Consider the following 21,194-nt stretch of genomic DNA (forward strand, 5'->3'; position numbering starts at 1 on the left):
AAATCACTATACTGTAAACCTGAAACCAATATTATACTCTGATAACTATACTGGACTTTAAACAATTTAAAAAAAAAAAGAAACAAAGAATATACATTCTGCCGTTGGGTGCTGTGCTCCATTAGGTTATGGTCACTACATTACTGCCTAAACGTTCCATATCCAGGTTGGAATCTTGTGAGATTGTTCTATCAGTTCCAAGGGAGGGGGTTAAAATCTCTCACATAGTTGTGGATTTGTACTTTTCTCCTGAAAGTGCCCAGTTTTGCTTTGTACATCCTGAGGCTCTTCTGGCAGGTGCTCACACATTTAGCATGGTTGCCCGTCTTGGGGGAACCAAATGTTTCTGGTCACTGTGAAGTGTCCTCTTCTCAGCTGGTGCTTCCATCCTGAAGTGGGCTTTGGGGTTAGTATAGCAACTGTGGTGTCGTGTGGTTGTCTGGTGGAATGTTAGTTTGCTGTGTATGTTTCCATCACTTTGTTTTCAACAATTTATGTTTGCTTTTTTCTAATTGTTTTTATACCGTATGGTTAAGTTTTGTTTCTTCAACCTGCCTACTGGCACATCTTTTCATTGGAAACTTTATTCCATTTATATTGTACAAGACACATGAGTCCTTCACATTATACAGGCGTATTTAAGGACGCCTGGATGGCTAAGTGGTTGAGCGTTTGCCTTCAGCTCAGGGTGTGCTCCTGGGTCCAGGGATCAAGTCCCTCATCGGGCTCCCCGCAAGGATCCTGTTTCTCCCTCTCTCAATGTCTCTGTCTCTCTCTCTCTCTCTCTGTATATCTCATGAATAAATCAATAAAATAAAGACAAAGTTAGGCTTTATGCATACTGTTCTTTTTAGTGCTTTTTATTTTTTTCTCTCTTTACTTGATTTTTCACAGTCATTTAAATGAGGCAAACAAAGTAAAACCTGCGTTATTGACTTAACACAACCTACGTTAATATAGTCATTGGCTCCCTAAACAATGAGGAAACCCTTTTAACTCTATGTATTAACTCCCAATTACCTGTCTTTGGTGTGGTGTACTTTACTTTCTGCATTTTCAACCTGATGTGCACTGAATAAAATCTGTATTTATTTGGGGCCCTTTATCTTTTTTTGTATACTTTTTATTGGAGTTCGATTTGCCAACATATAGCATAACACCCAGTGCTCATCCCGCCAAGTGCCCTCCTTAGAGCCCGTCACCCAGTCACCTCAACCCCCACCCACCTACCCTTCCATCACCTCTTGTTCGTTTCCCAGAGTTAGGAGTCTCTCATGTCCTGTCTCCCTCTCTGATATTTCCCACTCATTTTCTCTCCTTTCCCTTATAATCCCTTTCACTAATTTTTATATTCCCCGTATGAATGAGACCATATAATGTTTGCCCTTCTCCGATTGACTTACTTCACTGAGCGTAATACCCTCCAGGTCCCTCCACATTGAAGCTAATGGTGGGTATTTGTCATTTCTAGTGGCTGAGGAATATTCCATTGTATACATAGACCACAGCTTCTCTATCCATCATCTGTCGATGGACACCGAGGCTCCTTCCACAGTTTGGCTACTGTGGACATTGCTGCTATAAACATCGGGGTGCAGGTGTCCCGGCGTTTCATTGCATCTGTATCTTTGGGGTAAATCCCCAGAAGTGCAATTGCTGGGTCATAGGGCAGATCTATTTTTCACTCTTTGATGAACCTCCACACAGTTTTCCAGAGTGGCTGTACCAGTTCACATTCCCACCAACTGTGCAAGAGGGTTCCCCTTTCTCCACATCCTCTCCAACATCTGTTGTTTCCTGTCTTGTTAAGTTTCAGCATTCTCACTAGTGTGAAGTGGGGTCTCCTTGTGATTTTGATTTGTATTTCCCTGATGACAAGAGATGTGGAGCATTTTCTCATGTGCTTGTTGTCCATGTGTATGTCTTCTTTGGTGACATTTATGTTCAATATTTTGCCCATTTCACGATTGAATTGTTTGATTCTTTGCTGTTGAGTTTATTTATTTTATTTTATTTGCTGCTGTTGAGTTTAATAAGTTCTTTATAGATCTTGGATACTAGCCCTTGATCTGATAGGTCATTTGCAAATATCTTCTCACATCTGTAGCTTGTCTTTTAGTTATGTTGACTGTTTCTTTTGCTGTGCAGAAGCTTTTTATCTTATTAAGTCCCAATAGTTCATTTTTGCTTTTCTTTCCCTTGCCTTCATAGATGGATCTTCAAGAAGTTGCTGTGGCCAAGTTCAAAAAGGGTGTTGCCTGTGTTCTCCTCTAGGATTTTGATGGATTCTTGTCTCACATTCTTTCTGCCATCACTGAGCTCCCCTCACCCCCAGGGTCAGTTTCCTGCTACCTAAAGGTCACATCTGCTTCTCCTCCAGTGTGGGGACAAATTCTCTCCACTTAGTTTCATTTTATTTATTTTTAGATAAATACCTCTCTTTATTACAGCTGTTCACAAACACATGGACATGAAACTAAGGCAGTAATGGATTACCTATCACACGCACCAACTTCAATATTATTAACCAAGAGCTGATCATATCCAATCCCTCTAAACAGTGAGGACTTTAAAGAAAGACAACTCTAATGTTTCTATTATCCTTTAAACAATCATGACTTCTTAATATTGTAAAATTTCCATTTAGTGTTTTAATTGTCCTGATTGACTCCTTTTTCCTTTCTGGTCTGTTTTGGAACAGGATTCATAACATCCTTACACTGTGTTCTCAGGATGCCTCTAAAGTCTCTCATTCATTGGCTGCCTGTCCCTCTATTTTCATTTCAATGTTATTACTCACCCTATTTATTGAACAAACAGGTTGTTTATCATGCATAGCTTCTCACAGACATCACAGATTTTGCTGACCTTGTCCCTGTAGGGTTAATTAGCATATTCTATTGCTCCTTATATTTCCTGTAATTTGGTAGGTCTAAAGACTCAGTCTGACTCATAATTGATTTTCTGGCAGGAATATTTCATAGGTGTTGTGTGTACCTCCACTGAGAGGTCCTCCTGGCTGCATCTCTTGTTTTGTAATATTAGTGGCCATGAATAATCTTACCTGAACTTTTTGTTTCATTATGGGTTTATCAGATGATAATATTCAAATTCCATAATTCAATTTTTATTTATTAGTTGCAGGATTGTTTAAAGGAAAAATCACTCTAAACATTTACTTCCTCACTGTGAGGGTCACTGTGTGGATTTCCTCAACATCACCTTCTAAAGATAGCCAAAGAAGAAGAAGGGACTTTTTCTTAACATGAACTCGTGGAATTTTTATAATATTTTTGTCCTTCAATTAAATTTCTCAATTTAAAAGTGCTGGTGAGTATTCTTATTTCACCTTCATTATTTATTATTTTTAAAACTTAAAATGAGGAATGATCCTCTCATGGCATGAAAGTCACAATTTTACCAGTTCAAATTGTACAAACAAGTGTGGCCTTTCATTTTTTTTATTATATCCACTGTGTTCAATTCTCTGGTTCCAGAAGAGTTTCATAACACAAAGAAACCAGTACTCTCCCTTCCCTCTCTCCCAACCATATCTTGGCAAACAAATGCACTTCTGTCCCTCTTCTGCACATTTTATATAAATGGACTTATAGAATATTCAGGCTTTTGTGTCAAGCTTCATTTACTCAACATAATGTTTTCAAGGCTCATCTGTGTTCTGTCTTGTAGTAGATCATAGGAGATCAAGGAATACCTTTTGGGGGTCCAGGTGGATCACCTAGCTCAGCATCGGACTCTTGATTTGGGCTCAGGTCATGATCTCAGGGTTGTGAGTCAAGCCCCATATTGGACTCCATGCTGGGCATGGATCCTACTTAAGATTCCCCCTCTCCCCTTCTCTCCTTTTGCCCCTCTCCCAGCTCACCTGTACACTCCCTCTCAGACCCCCCCTCACACACATGAGAACTCTATTTCTTTTCTAGATGAATATTGTTCCACTGTATGAATATTTCACATTTTGTTTATCTCTTCACCATTTCATGGGCATTTGGCTTCCATTTACTTTTAGCTCTTATGAATATTGCTATTATGAACATTTGTGTACAGGCTTTCATGTGAACATGTATTGTCATTTCTTTTGGTCACATACCTACATGTGGATTAGGGTGCATCATAGGGAAACCCTGTGTCTATCTGAGGGATGGCAAGACTACTTTCTACTGAGGCTGTGCCACTCTTATATTTGTACCGGCAGTGAGTGAAGGTTCTAATGTCCAAATTCTCACCAACACTTGTTCTTCTCTACCTTTAAAAATAATTGTAGCCATTCTAACTAACAAAGTGGAATCGCATGGTGGTTTTGACCCACAGTTCCCTAACAACTAATGACATTGAGTATCTTCTCTTATACTTATTGGCAAGTTGTACATTTTCTTTGGAGAAATGTCCATGCAAGTCTTGGCCATTTTAAAATTTGACTCTATTTTTGTTGCAGAGTTGGAAAAGCTCTGTGTATTCCATCGATACTAGATTCCTATGAGTTATGTAATTTGTCAAAATTTTGTTCCATATGGGTTTTGTTTCATCTTCTTGATAGTGTCCTTCAATGTGCAAGATCAATTTGTCTATTTCATTTTATTTTTTATTTTTTTATTTTTAAATGTTTATTTATTTATTTTGAGAGATGGAGAGAGCTTGGGAGAGAAGGGAGAGAGACAGATGGGAGACACAGAATCCCAGGCAGACTCCTTGCTGAGTGTGGAGCCAGACTTGGGACTCGATCTCATGAGCCTGAAATCATAACCTGAGCCAAAATCAAGAGTCTGAGCCACCCTGGCACCCTCACATTGCAACTTCATTGTGCATTTCCCAGACAATTAATGATGTTAAGCATTGCTTTCTTTTTTAATTTATTTAATTAAATACATAAAGAAAAATTCAATTTCTTAGTTCATGTGTTTATGACAAATCCACAGGGTTAAATAACCACTACCACAATCAAGGTACAGTATAGTTCTATCTCCCCCCAAAATTTCTCTGATGCTATACCTTTGTAACCATCACCTCTCCTACATTTATACTTAATGTAATTATCAAATATGATTGGTTTATATATGCCAATATGCCATGGTTTTCAGTTTTTCTTTCTACTCTTTGTTATTTTTCTTCCTTTCACATTATTATGGAATAATCTAGCATGTTACTAAATTCAATTTTATTTCTACTATTGGCATTTTAGCTATATGTTCTTGTGTTTACCTAGCAGTTGCACTAGCATTTATAATATGCATCTTTAATCTAGTAGTCTATTTTCAACTAATCCATAACCATTTATGTATAAAGTAATAACATTCTCAGAGCATACTTCTATTTCTCCCCTCCCATTCTTTAACCCATTCTTTCATATATGTTATTTCTATATACGTATGAAATCCTACAATACGGGGGTGTCTGAGTGGCTCAGTTGGCTAAGCTCCGACTCTTCATGTTGGCTCAGGTCAGAAACTAAAAGTCATCAGATTGAGCCCTGCATTGGGCTCCCCACTGAACATGGAGTCTGACTGGGGCTGTCTGCCTCTTCCTCTGCTCCTTCCCCTGTGCACAAGCTCTCTCACTGTCTGTCTGTAAACAAACAAACAAAAAAACCTACAATAAATATTAGTTTTAAAACAACTGTCTTTAAATTTTTTAACCTTTTATTTTCAGGCTGTAGGTGTCCTTATGTCTAAAATAAGTCTCTTGTAGACAGCAAATAGATGGGTCCTGCTTTTTTATCCAGTCTGAAACCCTGCGCCTTTTGATGGGGTCATTAAGCCCATTCACGTTCAGAGTTACTATTGAAAGATATGAATTTAGTGTCATCATGATACCTATTCAGTCCCTGTTTTTGTGGATTGTTCCATTGGACTTCTTCTTAAAGAGGAATTTTAAGAGATCCCCTTAAAATTTCTTGCAGAGCTGGTTTGGTGGTCACATATTCTTTCAGTTCTTGCCGGTCTTGGAAGCTCTTTATCTCTCCTTCTATTCTGAATGAGAGAGCTTCCACATTTCTGCTAAAATTCTTAGTCTCATCTTTTAATAACTTTAATTTAAAGTTCATGTGTGCTAACTCCAAAACCAAAGACTCTTTTGGTTTTTCTATTGCTTCTGTTCTTTAAGTTCATAATACAATACTTAAATTCGGTTGGCATTATTTATTTATTTTTTTAAAGAGTTATTTATTTATTCATGAGAGACACAGGCAGAGGGAGAAGCAGGCTCCTCACAGGGACCCTGATGCGGGACTCATTCCCGGATACTGGGATCATGACCTAGGCCGAAGGCAGGTGCCCAACCACTGAGCCACCCAGGCGACCCTGTCTGGCATTATTTAATCAGAACTTTTATAGATAATATCTGCCATCTAAGATGTGTCTTCCTCTGGAGATATGTTTATTTTTTCAAGGTGTCAGAGGCACTAGCACCCAGATCACATCTTGATACAGTTTCAGTGATTGAAATGGTCAGAAGCTGAGCTGCATTCCAACTCCTGATTTATCTCACTCCCATGGTGCAACCTGCCAGTCCCTAGTAACCAACCACTGTCAGCATCAGTTCTGCAAGTCCGACAAAACCTCACTGCTAGGCCGCCTGGCCTCTCAGATTCCTCTTCAAAATGGCTATGTCTCAAGGGAAAAAGAAACACTGAGTAAGGAAATCCCTGGGCCTCTGTGTATATTGAATTTTGCTTAGTAATTCTTTACTAAATCATTAATTCCCTTATACCTTCAATCACATTTTGGTTTTTGTTGTATATGTTTCCTAAATAGACTTCAGCAGAAATTCAGCTTAATCTGCTAATACTGGACCAGTAATTACCCTGGTGAGGAGTGAGGCTCATGAAATCCCACAGTAATGAAAATCTCTCTAAGGTCTACATTCAAGATTTTGTGCTGGAGGGATTTGGGGGTGGCCTGGAGACCCAGGCGCTACTCTTCACTCTGTTTCTGGCCCTGTACATGGTGACTCTTCTGGGGAACATCCTCATGATCATCATAATTACCCTGGATGCCCGCCTGCACTCCCCAATGTACTTCTTCCTCAAGAACCTCTCCTTCGTGGACTTGTGCTACTCATCTGTCATTGCCCCCAATGCACTGGCCAACTTCTTCTCGTCATCCAAGGTCATCACCTTTGCAGGATGTGCCACCCAGTTTTTCTTTATCTCCCTTATGGCAACCACTGAATGCTTCCTCCTGGGTGTCATGGCGTATGACCGCTTCATGGCCATCTGTAGCCCTTTGCGCTACCCGAGCACCATGTGCCAGTCTGCCTGCACTCGCCTGGTGCTGGGCGCCTACTGTGGAGGCTGCTTCAACTCTGTTGTGCAGACCAGCTTCACATTCCACCTCCCATTCTGCAGCTCCAACCGCATCAACCACTTCTTCTGTGATGTGCCCCCTCTGCTCCAGATCGCCTGTGGCAACACGGCCATCAATGAACTTCTCTTGTTTGGCATCTGTGGGCTCATCATAGTGGCTGTGACGATTGTGATCCTCATCTCCTATGGCTACATCACAGTGACCATCCTGAGGATGGGATCAGGAGCTGGGAGACGCAAGATCTTCTCCACCTGTGGCTCCCACATGACTGCAGTGACTCTCTTTTTTGGGACTCTCTTTGTCATGTATGCCCAGCCAGGAGCAATTGAGTCCATGGAGCAGGGCAAGGTGGTCTCTGTCTTCTACACGCTGGTCATCCCAATGCTCAATCCCCTCATCTACAGTCTGCGAAACAAGGATGTGAAGGAGGCTGTGCAGAGGCTGTCTTCACACACAGTCATGTGAAGGATGCGCTGTAGGGAGTCAGTGTGTCCTGCATGCTTGATGGAAGATATTGAGGTTGCCACATATGGGGAGCTCAGGTCTTTTTTAACTGGCATATTTCTCAAACAAGAAGAATAAGCTTTAGATAAATGCCATATGCTATCTACAACCAACAATGATATATTGTGCCCTTGAAAATTAATTTATGGGTAGATCTTAGTTTAAGTGCTCTTTTCAGAATAAAATTTTTAGAAATGACTCCTCAGTCTTGGAACAAACTGAGGGTTACTGGACAGAAGGGTCTGGGGAATGGAGTAACTGGGTGATGGGCATTAAGCTGGGCCTGTGATGTGATGAACACGGGTGTTATATTCAATTGATGAATTATTGAAAACTACATCTGAAACGTGCTATAGCATATATTGGCTAACTGAATTAAATTTTTAAAAGTACAATCATAGGGGATCCCTGGGTGGTGCAGCCGTTTAGCACCTGCCTTTGGCCCAGGGCGAGATCCTGGAGACCCAGGATCGAATCCCACATCAGGCTCCCGGTGCATGGAGCCTGCTTCTCCCTCTGCCTATGTCTCTGCCTCTCTCTCTCTCTCTCTCTCTCTCTCTCTCTCTTTCTCTCTCTCTGTGTGTGACTATCAAAAATAAATAAAAATTAAAAAAAAAAAACAAAAAAAACAAATTCTTTAAAAAAAATAAAAGTACAATCATAAATAGCCATTCACATAGTTAAAAGAAGAACTCCTGGTCCCCCACACATCAGTACACTCGAGACCCTGAAGGAGAATGTCATGATCTTACAAAGGTTATGATTACATGGCAATTGGTAAAAAGATTTTTAAAAATGCAGACCTGTTGTGGGGTGTGCTCTTATTCTCTTAAAAAAAGACAAATTAATGAAAGACACATCCACCACTAGAGCACCTCCTCTCCTAGTAGTGTGGAGGTTGAAACCCTTGCCCTTCCACAGAGTAGGGACAGTGACTGGGGTAAATAGAGAGGCATCCTCACTGCTCGCCAAATACTTCATAAGTTCTTGTTTTTCAAACACATTTCAGTTTTATAAATTTGAAAAGCAACCTTTAACTGATCCTCTTCCAGGAACAGAAATGTACTCAGGGTGGTCCTCTCCCACTCGTGGATCACTCTTTGCTGTCGGGGGACCACAACAAACTGAGATGAACCCAAAGAGGATTGTTTCCTGACAGATCATTTCAGCTCACAGAAGAATGGTACGCCTAAGGTGATAGTAGGAAGCCATGAGAAAATGTCTTTAGGCTCAGGACTTCACACTTGCCACTCCCGGGAGGATAGTACACTTAGGGCCACAGAATCAGCTCTTAGTCTGCTCATGTCTTCTGCTCATCTTGGGGCCTCAAGAGACTTCTGGGCTTTGGTGCCTGGCCATGTAGGGGAGGGTGGGTCAGATAAAGCTTAGGGACAGGGGTACCCAGGAGAACCAGAGGTCCCAATGCACTCCAGAGGCCAAAACACAAACAAGCTCACTTAATTGGCCATTTAAGGCTCCAAGTCCCAGCCAGCAGGAGGAGAGAATTTCCCAGCACAGTGACCCCAAGATACAGGTCCTTGTGCTGCTGCCTGGAGGATGCAACAAAACTCAGAAGCTGAGGTGAGCAAAGACCATTATGTCCCCTGATTCTACCAGGACAAGGAGCTTCTAGAATCTGGAACTAAGGGCACCCATCTAGACTGTCCCTGGACCCTCACTGAGGGCCCTCTCCTATCCCCTTCCCACTCTCTCTTCATTGCCTGGGAAGCCAGAGCTGAAGGAGGAGGGGTGTCATTCCTCGGCTCACACTTCATTATCATCAGCACATGAAGGCCAGGAGCTCAGAGACCCTGGGAGAGCAGGTGATGGCTGTGTGATACTTAGCAGTCATGACCCTCACCTGGAAGAGGTAAGGGTCAAGGCAGCCATCCCTAGGGGTCCCAGGGTATGAAGAACACAGTGTGTGTAAGGGAGGCATCAGGGATCCCTGGGTGGCGCAGCAGTTTGGTGCCTGCCTTTGGCCCAGGGCGCGATCCTGGAGACCCAGGATCGAATCCGTCAGGCTCCCGGTGCATGGAGCCTGTTTCTCCCTCTGCCTGTGTCTCTGCCTCTCTCTCTCTCTGTGTGTGACTATCATAAAAAAATTAAAAAAAAATAAGTAAGGGAGGCATCAGAGCTATGGTAGACAGGAAGCACTCAGAGCTTGCCTCAGCACCTGAAGGAGTGACACTACTCCTGCCCTGGCCAGCACTCTCTTGGGCTTCAAGGTCATTCCATCTGAAGGAAAAGGTTTTCAATACAATCAGAGATCACAGCACCAGGCTCCCTCATGACCTGATGTGAATTTCTTAGGCTCAAATCATTAGCTCCCCAGAGTACTGAGCACACACCTCTAAGGGTCATGGCCACAGGGTGGGAGATGCAGAAATAGCATAGACCAAGGCCATCTCTGGGAGCTCATGGCTCTGCAGGAAGGCAGACATGACCACAAACACCTGCAATTTGTTAGGACATGGGCAGTGATTGGCGGGGGAGCAGGCTGCTAATGGCTCAAAGGAGGAAACAGTCACATCAGAGAGGTGATGGAGAGCTATGGGGAGCAGGGAGAGCTGTCACACACAGAAATTGGAGGGGGCAAGATAGACATTCATGACAGAAGAAGAGAATCAGAGAATTGCGGAGCATGATGTCCCCTCCTGGAGCTGAGGTCACCAGAGAAGACCCTTCTGGGCTCCTCTCCAGGATCCCTCAGCTGGTCAGGAAGCTGTCACTCATTTGCATTAGGGAGCAACATGACCCGAGGGAGACTTTGGTGACTCTGCCCAGGGAGCTCTGTGGGGACACAAAGCAGGGAATGGACAGGCTGGAGTTCATTATGAAAGCATGGTGGCCTTTCAGATGGAGATTGGAAAGGTCTGGAGTTGACAAGTGAGAAGCAGGAGGCAAGGACAGTGAATGCACTTAGAATGTCAGGTGACAGCCCAGGATGGGCAAGGGAGAGGGTGGACAGTGTCCCGCCTGGCTCCTGGTGGTGACCTCCTCCACCTGGACCTGAGCAAGCAGTTTTGAACAGGATGACTTGGGTCCTTGGGGACCAGCTGCCCTTGGAAGCCCAGGCTCTGAGAGTGAGTGACCTGAGCCTGACCTGTGATGAGCAGCTGTTCTCAGGCTGCAGTCCATGGTCAGCATCATGCTGCTTCCTGTTTACGGTTGTCTAGTTCTCCGCCAGACAACACACCACAACTCACTAGTGCAGCTATGGTGCTAACGCTGCCGAGAACAGCCTCCCCGTGGTCTCCTTGTGCACCTGTGCGCACTTCCAGAGGGAAAGTGAAGATACAGGTGAGGACGGGGATCCTCCACATCAGTAGAAAATGACAAACGTGTCCTGATTTACACTCCCTTCCGGTGGCTCCCGTCCTCGACACCGCTGGTTACTGCCCTCTGCTTAGTTTGAGACATTTGGGCGGGTGTGCAGGAGGACGTGTCTAACGTGGGAACTTGCTTTCTCCTGATGATTAGCAGGATCGTGCACATTTTCAAACGTGTACAGAACATTTGACTCCTCTCCTCTGTGCATCACTTGTATGAATCTCTCACCTGTATTTGTACTGGGTTGTCTTATTCTTGCGTCAAGGATTATTTATATATCGTGCAGACAAGTCGGTTTCCCATCATGTATTGCAGTGTGCCTTCCCAAGCTGTGCTCTGCCTTTACAAACACCACAGACTGTCTCGATTTTCATGTAGCTCCATCCACAAGATATTTCCTTTGTGATTTAGTCCCTTTTGCTCCCTGCACAGGACATTTCGGAGGTGCTTTCCTGCTCGAGGACCTGGAGGGTCTTCTCCACTGTCTTCACTCTTACACTTTCAAACTTACATCTCCATTCAGCCTGGACTGTTTTGTGTGTCTAGTATGAGGAAAGAGCCAAATCTCAGTGTTTAGACTATGACTATCAACTGTCCCAGGTGTTCCGACTTTTCCATAGACTACTGATTTGTTTGGTAAATGCGGTGTCTAGACTAGCACGGGGTTGACTTCCCGGCTCTCTGTTCTGTTCCCTCCACAGACGGTCAAACCTCTGCCACCATTATTGTTTTATTACACCTACTATGTGTCCACATCTGGTAGCGCAATCCCCCTCATTTCTCTTCTCAAGATTGTGTTGCAAACATTTGGTTCCCAATTTCAATATGCATTTTAGATCCGCTTTTCAGATTTCACAATAAAAAATCACCAGGATCACACTGACTCAGTTCAGTGTGGGAAGAACTGGCATCTATGCAACACCGAGTGTACCCTTTTAGGACCTTGGAATCCTGCCATGTTACTTGGATCTACTTTGGTTTCTCTCAACAGTTTATACATTCCTGGAATACAGACAACTTGGTGTTGGACAGTAATTTTTATATGTTATTCAATTAGATTTTGTTTGGTAAATTTGTTTATATGCTTGTAATTGTGATAGCACAATTTTTAAAATTTTCTTATAATGCCCTTTTCAGATTTTGGCATAAATATTACATGGGCCTCATAAGATAACATGGAAGGTTGTCCTTCTTTATGATTTCATTGATTTTGTATGAGATTAATATTTTGGTAGATTTGTTCATATTTCATGAAGGGTTTACTTTCAGAAGTAAAGCCATCTCGTCTGGAATCTTTTACATGGGAAGATTTTATAGTACATATTACATTTCTCAATTAGTATGGACCTCACCTATCTTCTACTTCACTGGGGAGGCAGTTGAGGTGGGTAATATATTTCTAGTAATTTGCCAATTTCAACAATTTCAACATTTCAAGTTTATGAAAACATTTTTCATGTTCCACTCCAAATCTAGGATCTCAATGATATCCTCCTTTCGTTCCCAATATCAATAATTTCTACCTTTTCTCCTTCATCTCTCTGAAGTCCTGTCATTTGATCGGTTCTCTCAAATAATGACCTTTTGATATAACATCTTCTTGTGTGTTTCCTACCTCATGAGTCTTGTTCTTTACATCCATCCATTCTATTTCCTTGGGATTTCATTCACTAGTCTTTTTATAATATTTTCAGATAAATCCTGATTTCCTGTTTTTCTTCTAACATATGGATTTAAGCCTATAAATTTCTCCTTAAAAGTGGACTTAAATGTATCGCAGCATTATTTTTGTTATTCGTATGCAATTTTTAAATATCAAAAATATTATTTAGACCCATGGCTTACATAGAAGAAATAATTACATTAAAAAGTATATGAGGATTTTAAAATGCTTTATTTGATTTACTATTCATTTAATTTAAATTACACAAAAATATATATTATACCTTCAAACCTTTGAAGTTTGTTGAAAGCTACTCTGTGTCCAGATCAATGTGTGAATCAATAATCAATGTGTGAATATGGTCTTTATGGCTTAAAAATAATGAATATCCACTAATGAATGGATAAAGAAGAGTTGGTATATACATATAATGGAATATCACTCAGCCATAAAAGACCATGAAGTCTTGCCATTTACAACAACATGGATATAGAGGGTATTATGCTAAATAAAGTCAGAGAAAGACAATTATCATATGACCTCACTCACATGTGGAATTTCAGAAACAAAACAAATGAACATAGGGGAAGAAAGGAGAGAGGCAAACCAGAAAACAGACTCTGAACTACAGAGAACACACTGAGGGTAAGAGAGGGGAGGTGGGTGGGGGTGATGAGGGGTCGAGGCGATGGGGATGAAGGAGCGCACCTGTCGTGATGAGCACCAGGTGCTGTTATGGAAGTGCTGAATCACTATACTGTACACCTGTTAACTACACTGGACTTTAAACAAAAGTCCACTCTTTAAAAAAAAAAAAAACAAATAATATACATCCTGCTGTTGGGTGCTGTGCTCCATTAGGTTATGGTCACTAATGTTACTGCCTAAACGTTCTGTATCCAGGTTGGCATCTTGTGAGATTGTTTTATTAGTTCCAAGGGAGGGTGTTAAAATCTCTCACATAGTTCTGGATTTGTACTTTTCTCCTGTAAGTGCCCAGTTTTCCTTTATCCATTCATCTGTTATTGTACACCAAGGCTCCTTCCACAGTGTGGCTATTGTGGACATTGCTGCTAAAAACTTTGGGGTGCAGGTGTCCTGCCATTTCACTGCATCACTATCTTTGGGGTAAATCCCCAGTAGTGCAATTGCTGGGTCATAGGGCAGGTCTATTTTTAACTCTTTGAGAAACCTCCACACAGTTTTCCAGAGTGACTGCATCAGTTCACATTCCCACCAACTGTGCAAGAGGGTTCCTCTTTCTCCACATCCTCTCCAACATCTGTTGTTTCCCATCTTGTTCATTTTGCCCATTCTCACTGGTGTGAGGTGGGATCTCCTTGTGGTTTTGATTTGTATTTCCCTGAAAGCAAGAGATGTGGAGCATTTTTATCATGTGCTTGTTGGCCATGTCTATGTCTTCCTCTGTGAGATTTCTGTTCATGTCTTTTGGCCATTTCATGATTGGATTGTTTGTTCCTTTCCTGTTGAGTTTAATAAAGTCTTTATAGATCTTGGAAACTAGCACTTGATCTGATATGTCATTTGCAAATATCTTCTCCTATGTGTAGGTTATCTTTTAGTTTTGTTGACTCTTTCTTTTGCGGTGCAGAAGCTTCTTATCTTGATGAAGTCGCAATAGTTCATTTTTGCTTTTGTTTCCCTTGCCTTCATGGATGGATCTTCAAAAAGTTGCCATGGCCAAGTTCCAAAGGGTGTTGAATGTGTTCTCCTCTAGGATTTTGAAGGATTCTTGTCTTACCTTTAGATCTCCATCCATTTTGAGTGTATCTTTGTGTCTGGTGTCAGACAATGGTCTAGTTTCATTCTTCTGCATATACTGTCCAATTTTCCCAGCACTACTTATTGAAGAGACTATGCTTTATCCAGAGTATAGTCTTTCCTGCTTTGTTGAATATTAGTCGACCATAGAGTTGAGGGTCCTTTGCTAGGTTCTCTATTCTGCTCCATTGATGTATGTGTCTGTTTTTGTGCCAGTACCACAGTGTCTTGATGGTCACAGCTTTGTAGTACAACTTGAAACCTGTCATTGTGATGCCCCCAGCTCTGGTTTTCTTTTTTAATATTCCCCTGGCTATTTGGAGTCTTTTCTGATTCCACAAAAATCTTTTTATTATTTTTTTAATAATAAATTTATTTTTTATTGGTGTTCAAATTGTCAACATACAGAATAACACCCCGTGCTCATCCCATCAAGTGCCCTTTCAGTGCCTGCCACCCAGTAACCCCAACCTCCCGCCCTCCTCCCCTTCCATCACCCCTAGTTCATTTCCCAGAGTTAGGAGTCTTTCATGTTCTGTCTCCCTTTCTGATATTTCCCACTCATTTTTTCTCCTTTCCCCTTTATTCCCTTTCACTATTTTTTATATTCCCCAATTGAATGAGACCATATAATGTTTGTCCTTCTCCGATTGACTTATTTCACTCAGCATAATACCCTCCAGTTCCATCCACATTGAAGCAAATGGTGATTCCACACAAATCTTAAGATTATTGGTTTCAACTCTCTGACGAAAGTCCATGGGACTTTTTAAAAAATATTTTATTTATTTATTCATAAGAGACACACAGAGAGAGATGGGGGGGGCACAGGGAGAAGCAGGCTCCATGCAGGGACCCCAATGTTGAACTTGATCCTGAGACTCCAGGGCCATGCCCTGGGATAAAGGCAGGACCTAAACCACTGAGCCACCCAGGCATCCCTCATCTTTCATTCTTTAAAAATAATAACTTTATATAAAATTTCTTAAGTGTTACTCCAAAATCTGAAACCTCTTGGGGTTTCTCTATGGTCTGGTAATATTAATTTTTATTGCAGGAACTCAATTTTTTAATTCTGCCTGGGTAGTTACAAAAACTTTTTGGGAAAACAACTGCAGTCTAGAATAACATGTCTTCAACTTGATATGTTTATTTTTGCAGGGTTTTAGAGCATAGCATTCAGATCATGTCTTAATATACTTTCAATGATTGAAATGGTCAGAAGCTGAGCTGCATACATACTCCTGATTTAACTCACTCCCATGATGCATCCTGGCTGGTTCGTAGTAACCAACCACTACCAGCATTAGCCCTGCAAGACAGGCAAAATCTCACTGCTTAACCAATTGGCCTTTCAGATTCTGCTTCACAAAGACTTAGGAATCAAGGGAAGAAGAAATCCTCAGTACTGATATCGCTGGACCTATGCGTTTATCTTGAATTTTGTTTATTAATTCTTTGCTAAACCATTAACTCCATTATATTTTAACCAGATTTTTGACTGTTGTTGTTTATCTTTCTAAATAGTGTTCTGCAGGAAGTTAACTTGACCCACTTAATCTGCCAATTCCCCTCTGGAGGACCGAGGCTCATGCCATCCCACAGTAATGGAAACCGCTCCAAGGTCTACTTTCAAGATTTTGTGCTGGAGGGATTTGCAGGTGGCCTTGAGACCCAGGCCCTGCTCTTTGCTGTTTTCCTGGCCCTGTACATGGTGACTGTCCTGGGTAACCTCCTCATGATCATCGTTATCACCCTGGATGCCCGCCTGCACTCCCCAATGTACTTCTTCCTCAAGAACCTCTCCTTTGTGGACTTGTGCTACTCATCTGTCATTGCCCCCAATGCACTGGCCAACTTCTTCTCCTCATCCAAGGTCATCACCTTTGCAGGATGTGCCACCCAGTTTTTCTTTTTATCCCTGCTGGCCACAACTGAAGGCTTCCTCCTGGGTGTCATGGCCTACGACCGCTTCATGGCTATCTGTAGCCCCTTGCGTTACCCCACCACCATGTGCCAGTCTGCCTGCACTCGCCTGGTGCTGGGCGCCTACTGTGGAGGCTGCTTCAACTCTGTTGTGCAGACCAGCTTCACATTCCACCTCCCATTCTGCAGCTCCAACCGCATCAACCACTTCTTCTGTGATGTGCCCCCTCTGCTCCAGATCGCCTGTGGCAACACGGCCATCAATGAACTTCTCTTGTTTGGCATCTGTGGGCTCATCATAGTGGCTGTGACGATTGTGATCCTCATCTCCTATGGCTACATCACAGTGACCATCCTGAGGATGGGATCAGGAGCTGGGAGACGCAAGATCTTCTCCACCTGTGGCTCCCACATGACTGCAGTGACTCTCTTTTTTGGGACTCTCTTTGTCATGTATGCCCAGCCAGGAGCAATTGAGTCTATGGAGCAGGGCAAGGTGGTCTCTGTCTTCTACACGCTGGTCATCCCAATGCTCAATCCCCTCATCTACAGTCTGCGAAACAAGGATGTGAAGGAGGCCCTGCGGAGGCTGGGCCAGAAGCACACGGCCATGTGAAGGATGTGCTGAAGGGAGTCAATGTGTCCTGCAACCTTGATGGAGGATACGGAGATTGCCACTGGTGGGGTGATGGAGCTATTATGTAACAAACATAAACTGCTGTCATAAAAGAATAAGCTTTAGAGATGTGCTGTACCCTGTATCTACAACCAACAATGATTACTGTGCCCTGAAAAAAGTATTAAGTGGTAGTGCCTAGGTCAAGTGTTCTCTTCTGAATAAAATTGTTAAAAATGAGTCTTCCATATAGGAAAGAAATTAATGGTTGCTGCAGTGGAGGGTATAGGGAATGGGGTAACCGGATGACGGGCATTAAGGTGGGCACATGATGTCTATGATTCTCTTCTGCTCACACCTGAGGCCCAGAGAGACTTCTGGGCTTTGGAGCCTGGCCGTGTAGGGGCGGACAGGTTCAGACAGAGCTTGATGACAGTGGTACCCAGGAGAACTGGGAGTCCCAGTGCACTCCAGAGGCCAGAAGACAAACAAGCTCACCTAATTGGCCATTCAAGGCTCCAAGTCCCAGCAGTTCAGGAGAAGAGACTTTCCCACCACAGTGACCCCAAGGTGCACGTCCTTGCACTACTACTGCCTGGATGAAGCAACAAGATGTGGCAGCTGAAGTGAGCTGAGGCCATTTCCTCCTCTGCTTCTACCAGAAACCAGGAGCTCCTGAAGCTTGAACATGGAGCACCCATCCACACAGTTCCTGTGACCCCAAGACCTTCGCCTGCCCCCTCCCAACACTCTCTTCATTGCATGGGAACCCAAAGCTAAGAAGGAGGGGTGACAGTTCTACAAGCTGACCTCATCATCTACTGCACAGATATGGGCTGTGTGACCTTCAACAGTCATGACCCTCACCTGGAGGAGGTAAGGGTCAAGGCGGCCATCCCTCAGGGGTCCAGGGTATGAAGGACACCGAGTGTGTAAGGGGGGCATCAGAGCTATGGTAGATAGGAAGCACTCAGGGCTTTCCTCAGCAGCTGAAGGGGTGACCCCACTCCTGCCCTGGCCAGCACTATTTGGGATCAGGGTCATTCCATCTGAAGGAACAGATTTTCATTTTAATCAGAGGATCACAGCACCAGGCTCCCTCATGACCTGAAATGTATTTCTCAGGCTCAAATCAGTAGCCCACCAGAAAACTGGGCACACACTTCTAAGGGACATGGTCCCAGGGTGGGGGATGCAGAAGTAGTGCAGATCAAGGCCAGCCCTGGGGAGCTCATGGCTCTGCAGGAAGGCAGACATGACAACAAACATGTGCAATATGATGGGACACAGGCAGTGAGAGGGGGTGTGACCAGGTTGCCTATGGCACAAACAGGAAACAGTCACATCACAGAGGTAACAGAGAGCCCGTGGGGAGACAGGACACATTTCAAATGTGTCCAGCACGTTTGGCTCCTCTCCTCTGCACATCACTTCTACCTGTCTCTCGCCTGTATTTCTACAGGCTTGTCTTATTCTTGCGGGTCAAGGATTATGTATATATTGTGCAGACAAGTCCGTTTCCCTTCCTGTATTGCAGTGTGCCTTCCCAAGCTGTGCTCTGCCTTTACACACTCTGCAGACTCTCTCAATTTTCATGTAGCTCCATCCACAAGGTATTTCCTTCGTGCTTTACTCCTTTTTGCTCCCTGCGTGAGACATTTGGGAGGTACTTTCCTGCTTGAGGACCTGGAGGGTCTCCTCTACTCTCATCACTATTTTGCTTTCAAATCTAACTCTGCATTCAGCCTGGACTCTTTTGTGTGTCTAGTATGAGGTAAGAGCCAAATCTCAGTGGTTAGCCTATGACTCTTAATTGACCCAGATTTTTTACTTTTCCATAGACTTCCCACCTGTTTGGTAAATGGGGTGTCTAACAAGCACTGAGTTGACTTCCAGGCTCTCTGTTGTGTTCCGTACTCAGATGGCCTATCCTCTGTCGCTATCATTATTTCATCACACCTACTGTGAGTTGCTGATAGTGCAAATCCCCCTCGCTGTTTGCTGATAGTGCAAATCCCCCTCGCTATTTGCTGATAGTGCAAATCCCCCCCTTGACAGTTTCTCAAAACTGTCTTGGAAACACTAGTGTTGCAAAATTCAACATGGTTTTAGGATCACCTCTTCAGATTCCACAATAAAAAATCACAGTGACTCACTTCACTGTGGGGAGAACTGGCATCTTTGCAATATTGAGTGTTCCGGTTTGGGGATCTGGAATCCCACCATGTTACTTAAGTCTACTTTGGTTTCTCTCTACAGTTTATGCATTCCCGGAATACAGACACTTGGTGTTGGGCATACCGTGACTTTTATATGGTACTTAATCAGATTTTGTTTGGTAAATTTGCTTATATACTTGTGATTGAGATAGTGTAATTGTAAAAAATTTCTTATAATATCCTTGTTAGAGTTTGGCATTAATATTACATGGGCCTCATAAAATAACATGGAAATTTTCCTTCTATTGTTTTGAAGATTTTGTGTAAGATTCAGTTTTGGTAGATTTGGTCATAGTAAAGGTATTTACTTTCCACTGCAAAGCCATCTAGTCCTGGAACCTTTTCCATGGAAAGATTTTACAATACATATCACATTTCTCAAGAATTATGAAACTTACAGATCTTCAACCTTGTTATTTGGGCATTTGGGTTGGGGGATATCTTTCTAGTGGTTTGCAAATTCCACAACTTTTCAAGTTTATGAAAACACTCTGTCACGATCCACTCCGATTCAAGGATCTCAGTGATAACCTCCTTTTATTCCCGACCTCAGTAATTTCTGCCTTTTCTCCTTCATCCCTCAAAAGTCTTGTTATTCGATCAGTCATCCCAAATTATCACCTTTTGTTATAACATCTCTCTGGTGTATGTCTGTTTTGTATTTAATAAATTTTCTGGGCAGCCCTGGTGGCGCAGCGGTTTAGCGCCTCCTGCAGCCCAGGGCGTGATCCTGGCGACCCTGGATCGAGTCCCACGTCAGGCTCCCTGCATGGAGCCTGCTTCTCCCTCTGCCTGTGTCTCTGCCTCTCTCTCTCCCTGTCTTTATGAATAAATAAATTAATTAATTAAAAAAAGAAAAACAAAAGAATGAAATCTTGCCATTAAAAAATTTTTTTTTCTTCTTTACTTTCTTCCCTTCCATTTTCTTGGGATTTCTTTTCTTTTTTTTTTTTTTTCTTTTTTGGATGAAAGAACTTTCTTTTTAATAATAAATTTATTTTTTATTGGTGTTCAATTTGCCAACATACAGAATAACACCCAGTGTTCATCCCGTCAAGTGCCCACCTCAGTGCCCGCCACCCACTCACCCCCATCCCCCGCCCTCCTCCCCTTCCGCCACCCCTAGTTCATTTCCCAGAGTTAGGAGTCTTCCATGTTCTGTCTCCCTTTCTGATATTTCCTACCCATTTCTTCTCCCTTCCCCTCTATTCCCTTTCACTATTATTTATATTACCCAAATGAATGAGACCGTGGGATTTCATTAACAATTATTTTTATAATATTTTTAGACCAATACTATTTCCTGTTTTTCTACTTTTCTTACATATGGACTTAAGCCCATAAATTTGTCTTTAAACACAGACGATAATGCATCCAAGCTACTACTTTTGTTACTCATCTTATGCGATTTCTATATTTCATAATTCTTGTTTACACCCATGGCTTACTTAGAAGTACTTTTAAAATTAAAAATACAATAGGATTTTAAAATGTTCTATTTGTGATTTACCTTTGGCTTGGTTTCATATAAATTGCACGCAAATATATTTTTTACACCTTCAGTCCTTTGAAATTTGTTGAAAGCGGCAATGAATCCAGAATATAACCAATGTGTTAATATGTTCTTTATACTCTTGAAAATAATGTACATCCTCTGACTGATTGATAAAGAGGTGATATATACATGCAATGCAGTATTACTCAGCCATAAAAACCCATGAAGTCTTGCCATTTACAATAACATGGATGGATATAGAGGGTCCTATGCTAAGTGAATGAAGTCAGAGAAAATTATCATATGATCTCACTCATGTGTGGAATTTCAGAAA

General features: G+C 42.4%; 2 protein-coding genes across 9 annotated transcripts in view; both read left to right on the forward strand.

Annotated features, from left to right (window-relative positions):
• The window catches only part of LOC140616327 (olfactory receptor 9S13-like), a 24,222-nt gene extending 16,198 nt beyond the window's left edge, over positions 1-8,024 (forward strand). For 2 of the 7 annotated variants that reach the window (XM_072796958.1, XM_072796951.1), the window contains exon 2: positions 6,771-8,024. In XM_072796958.1, coding sequence (XP_072653059.1) covers positions 6,840-7,787 — 948 coding nt within the window. In that variant the 5' untranslated portion in view covers positions 6,771-6,839 and the 3' untranslated portion in view covers positions 7,788-8,024. Of the gene's footprint in view, positions 1-198; positions 407-3,138; positions 3,331-6,406; positions 6,650-6,770 lie in introns of those variants that run through there. The other 5 variants (XM_072796952.1, XM_072796954.1, XM_072796953.1 and 2 more) reach the window with 5 other exon arrangements.
• The window catches only part of LOC140616322 (olfactory receptor 9S13-like), a 21,450-nt gene extending 4,064 nt beyond the window's left edge, over positions 1-17,386 (forward strand). Inside the window, exons 1-2 of one of the 2 annotated variants that reach the window (XM_072796942.1) lie at positions 9,460-9,696; positions 16,132-17,386. In XM_072796942.1, the coding sequence (XP_072653043.1) occupies positions 9,677-9,696; positions 16,132-17,146 (1,035 nt within the window). In that variant the 5' untranslated portion in view covers positions 9,460-9,676 and the 3' untranslated portion in view covers positions 17,147-17,386. Of the gene's footprint in view, positions 1-9,459; positions 9,697-16,131 lie in introns of those variants that run through there. The other variant, XM_072796941.1, reaches the window with a different exon arrangement.
• Positions 17,387-21,194: the final 3,808 nt, after the last annotated feature.

The sequence above is a fragment of the Canis lupus genome, chromosome 24, assembly GCF_048164855.1.
Source record: "Canis lupus baileyi chromosome 24, mCanLup2.hap1, whole genome shotgun sequence".
NCBI classification, from domain to species: domain Eukaryota; kingdom Metazoa; phylum Chordata; class Mammalia; order Carnivora; family Canidae; genus Canis; species Canis lupus.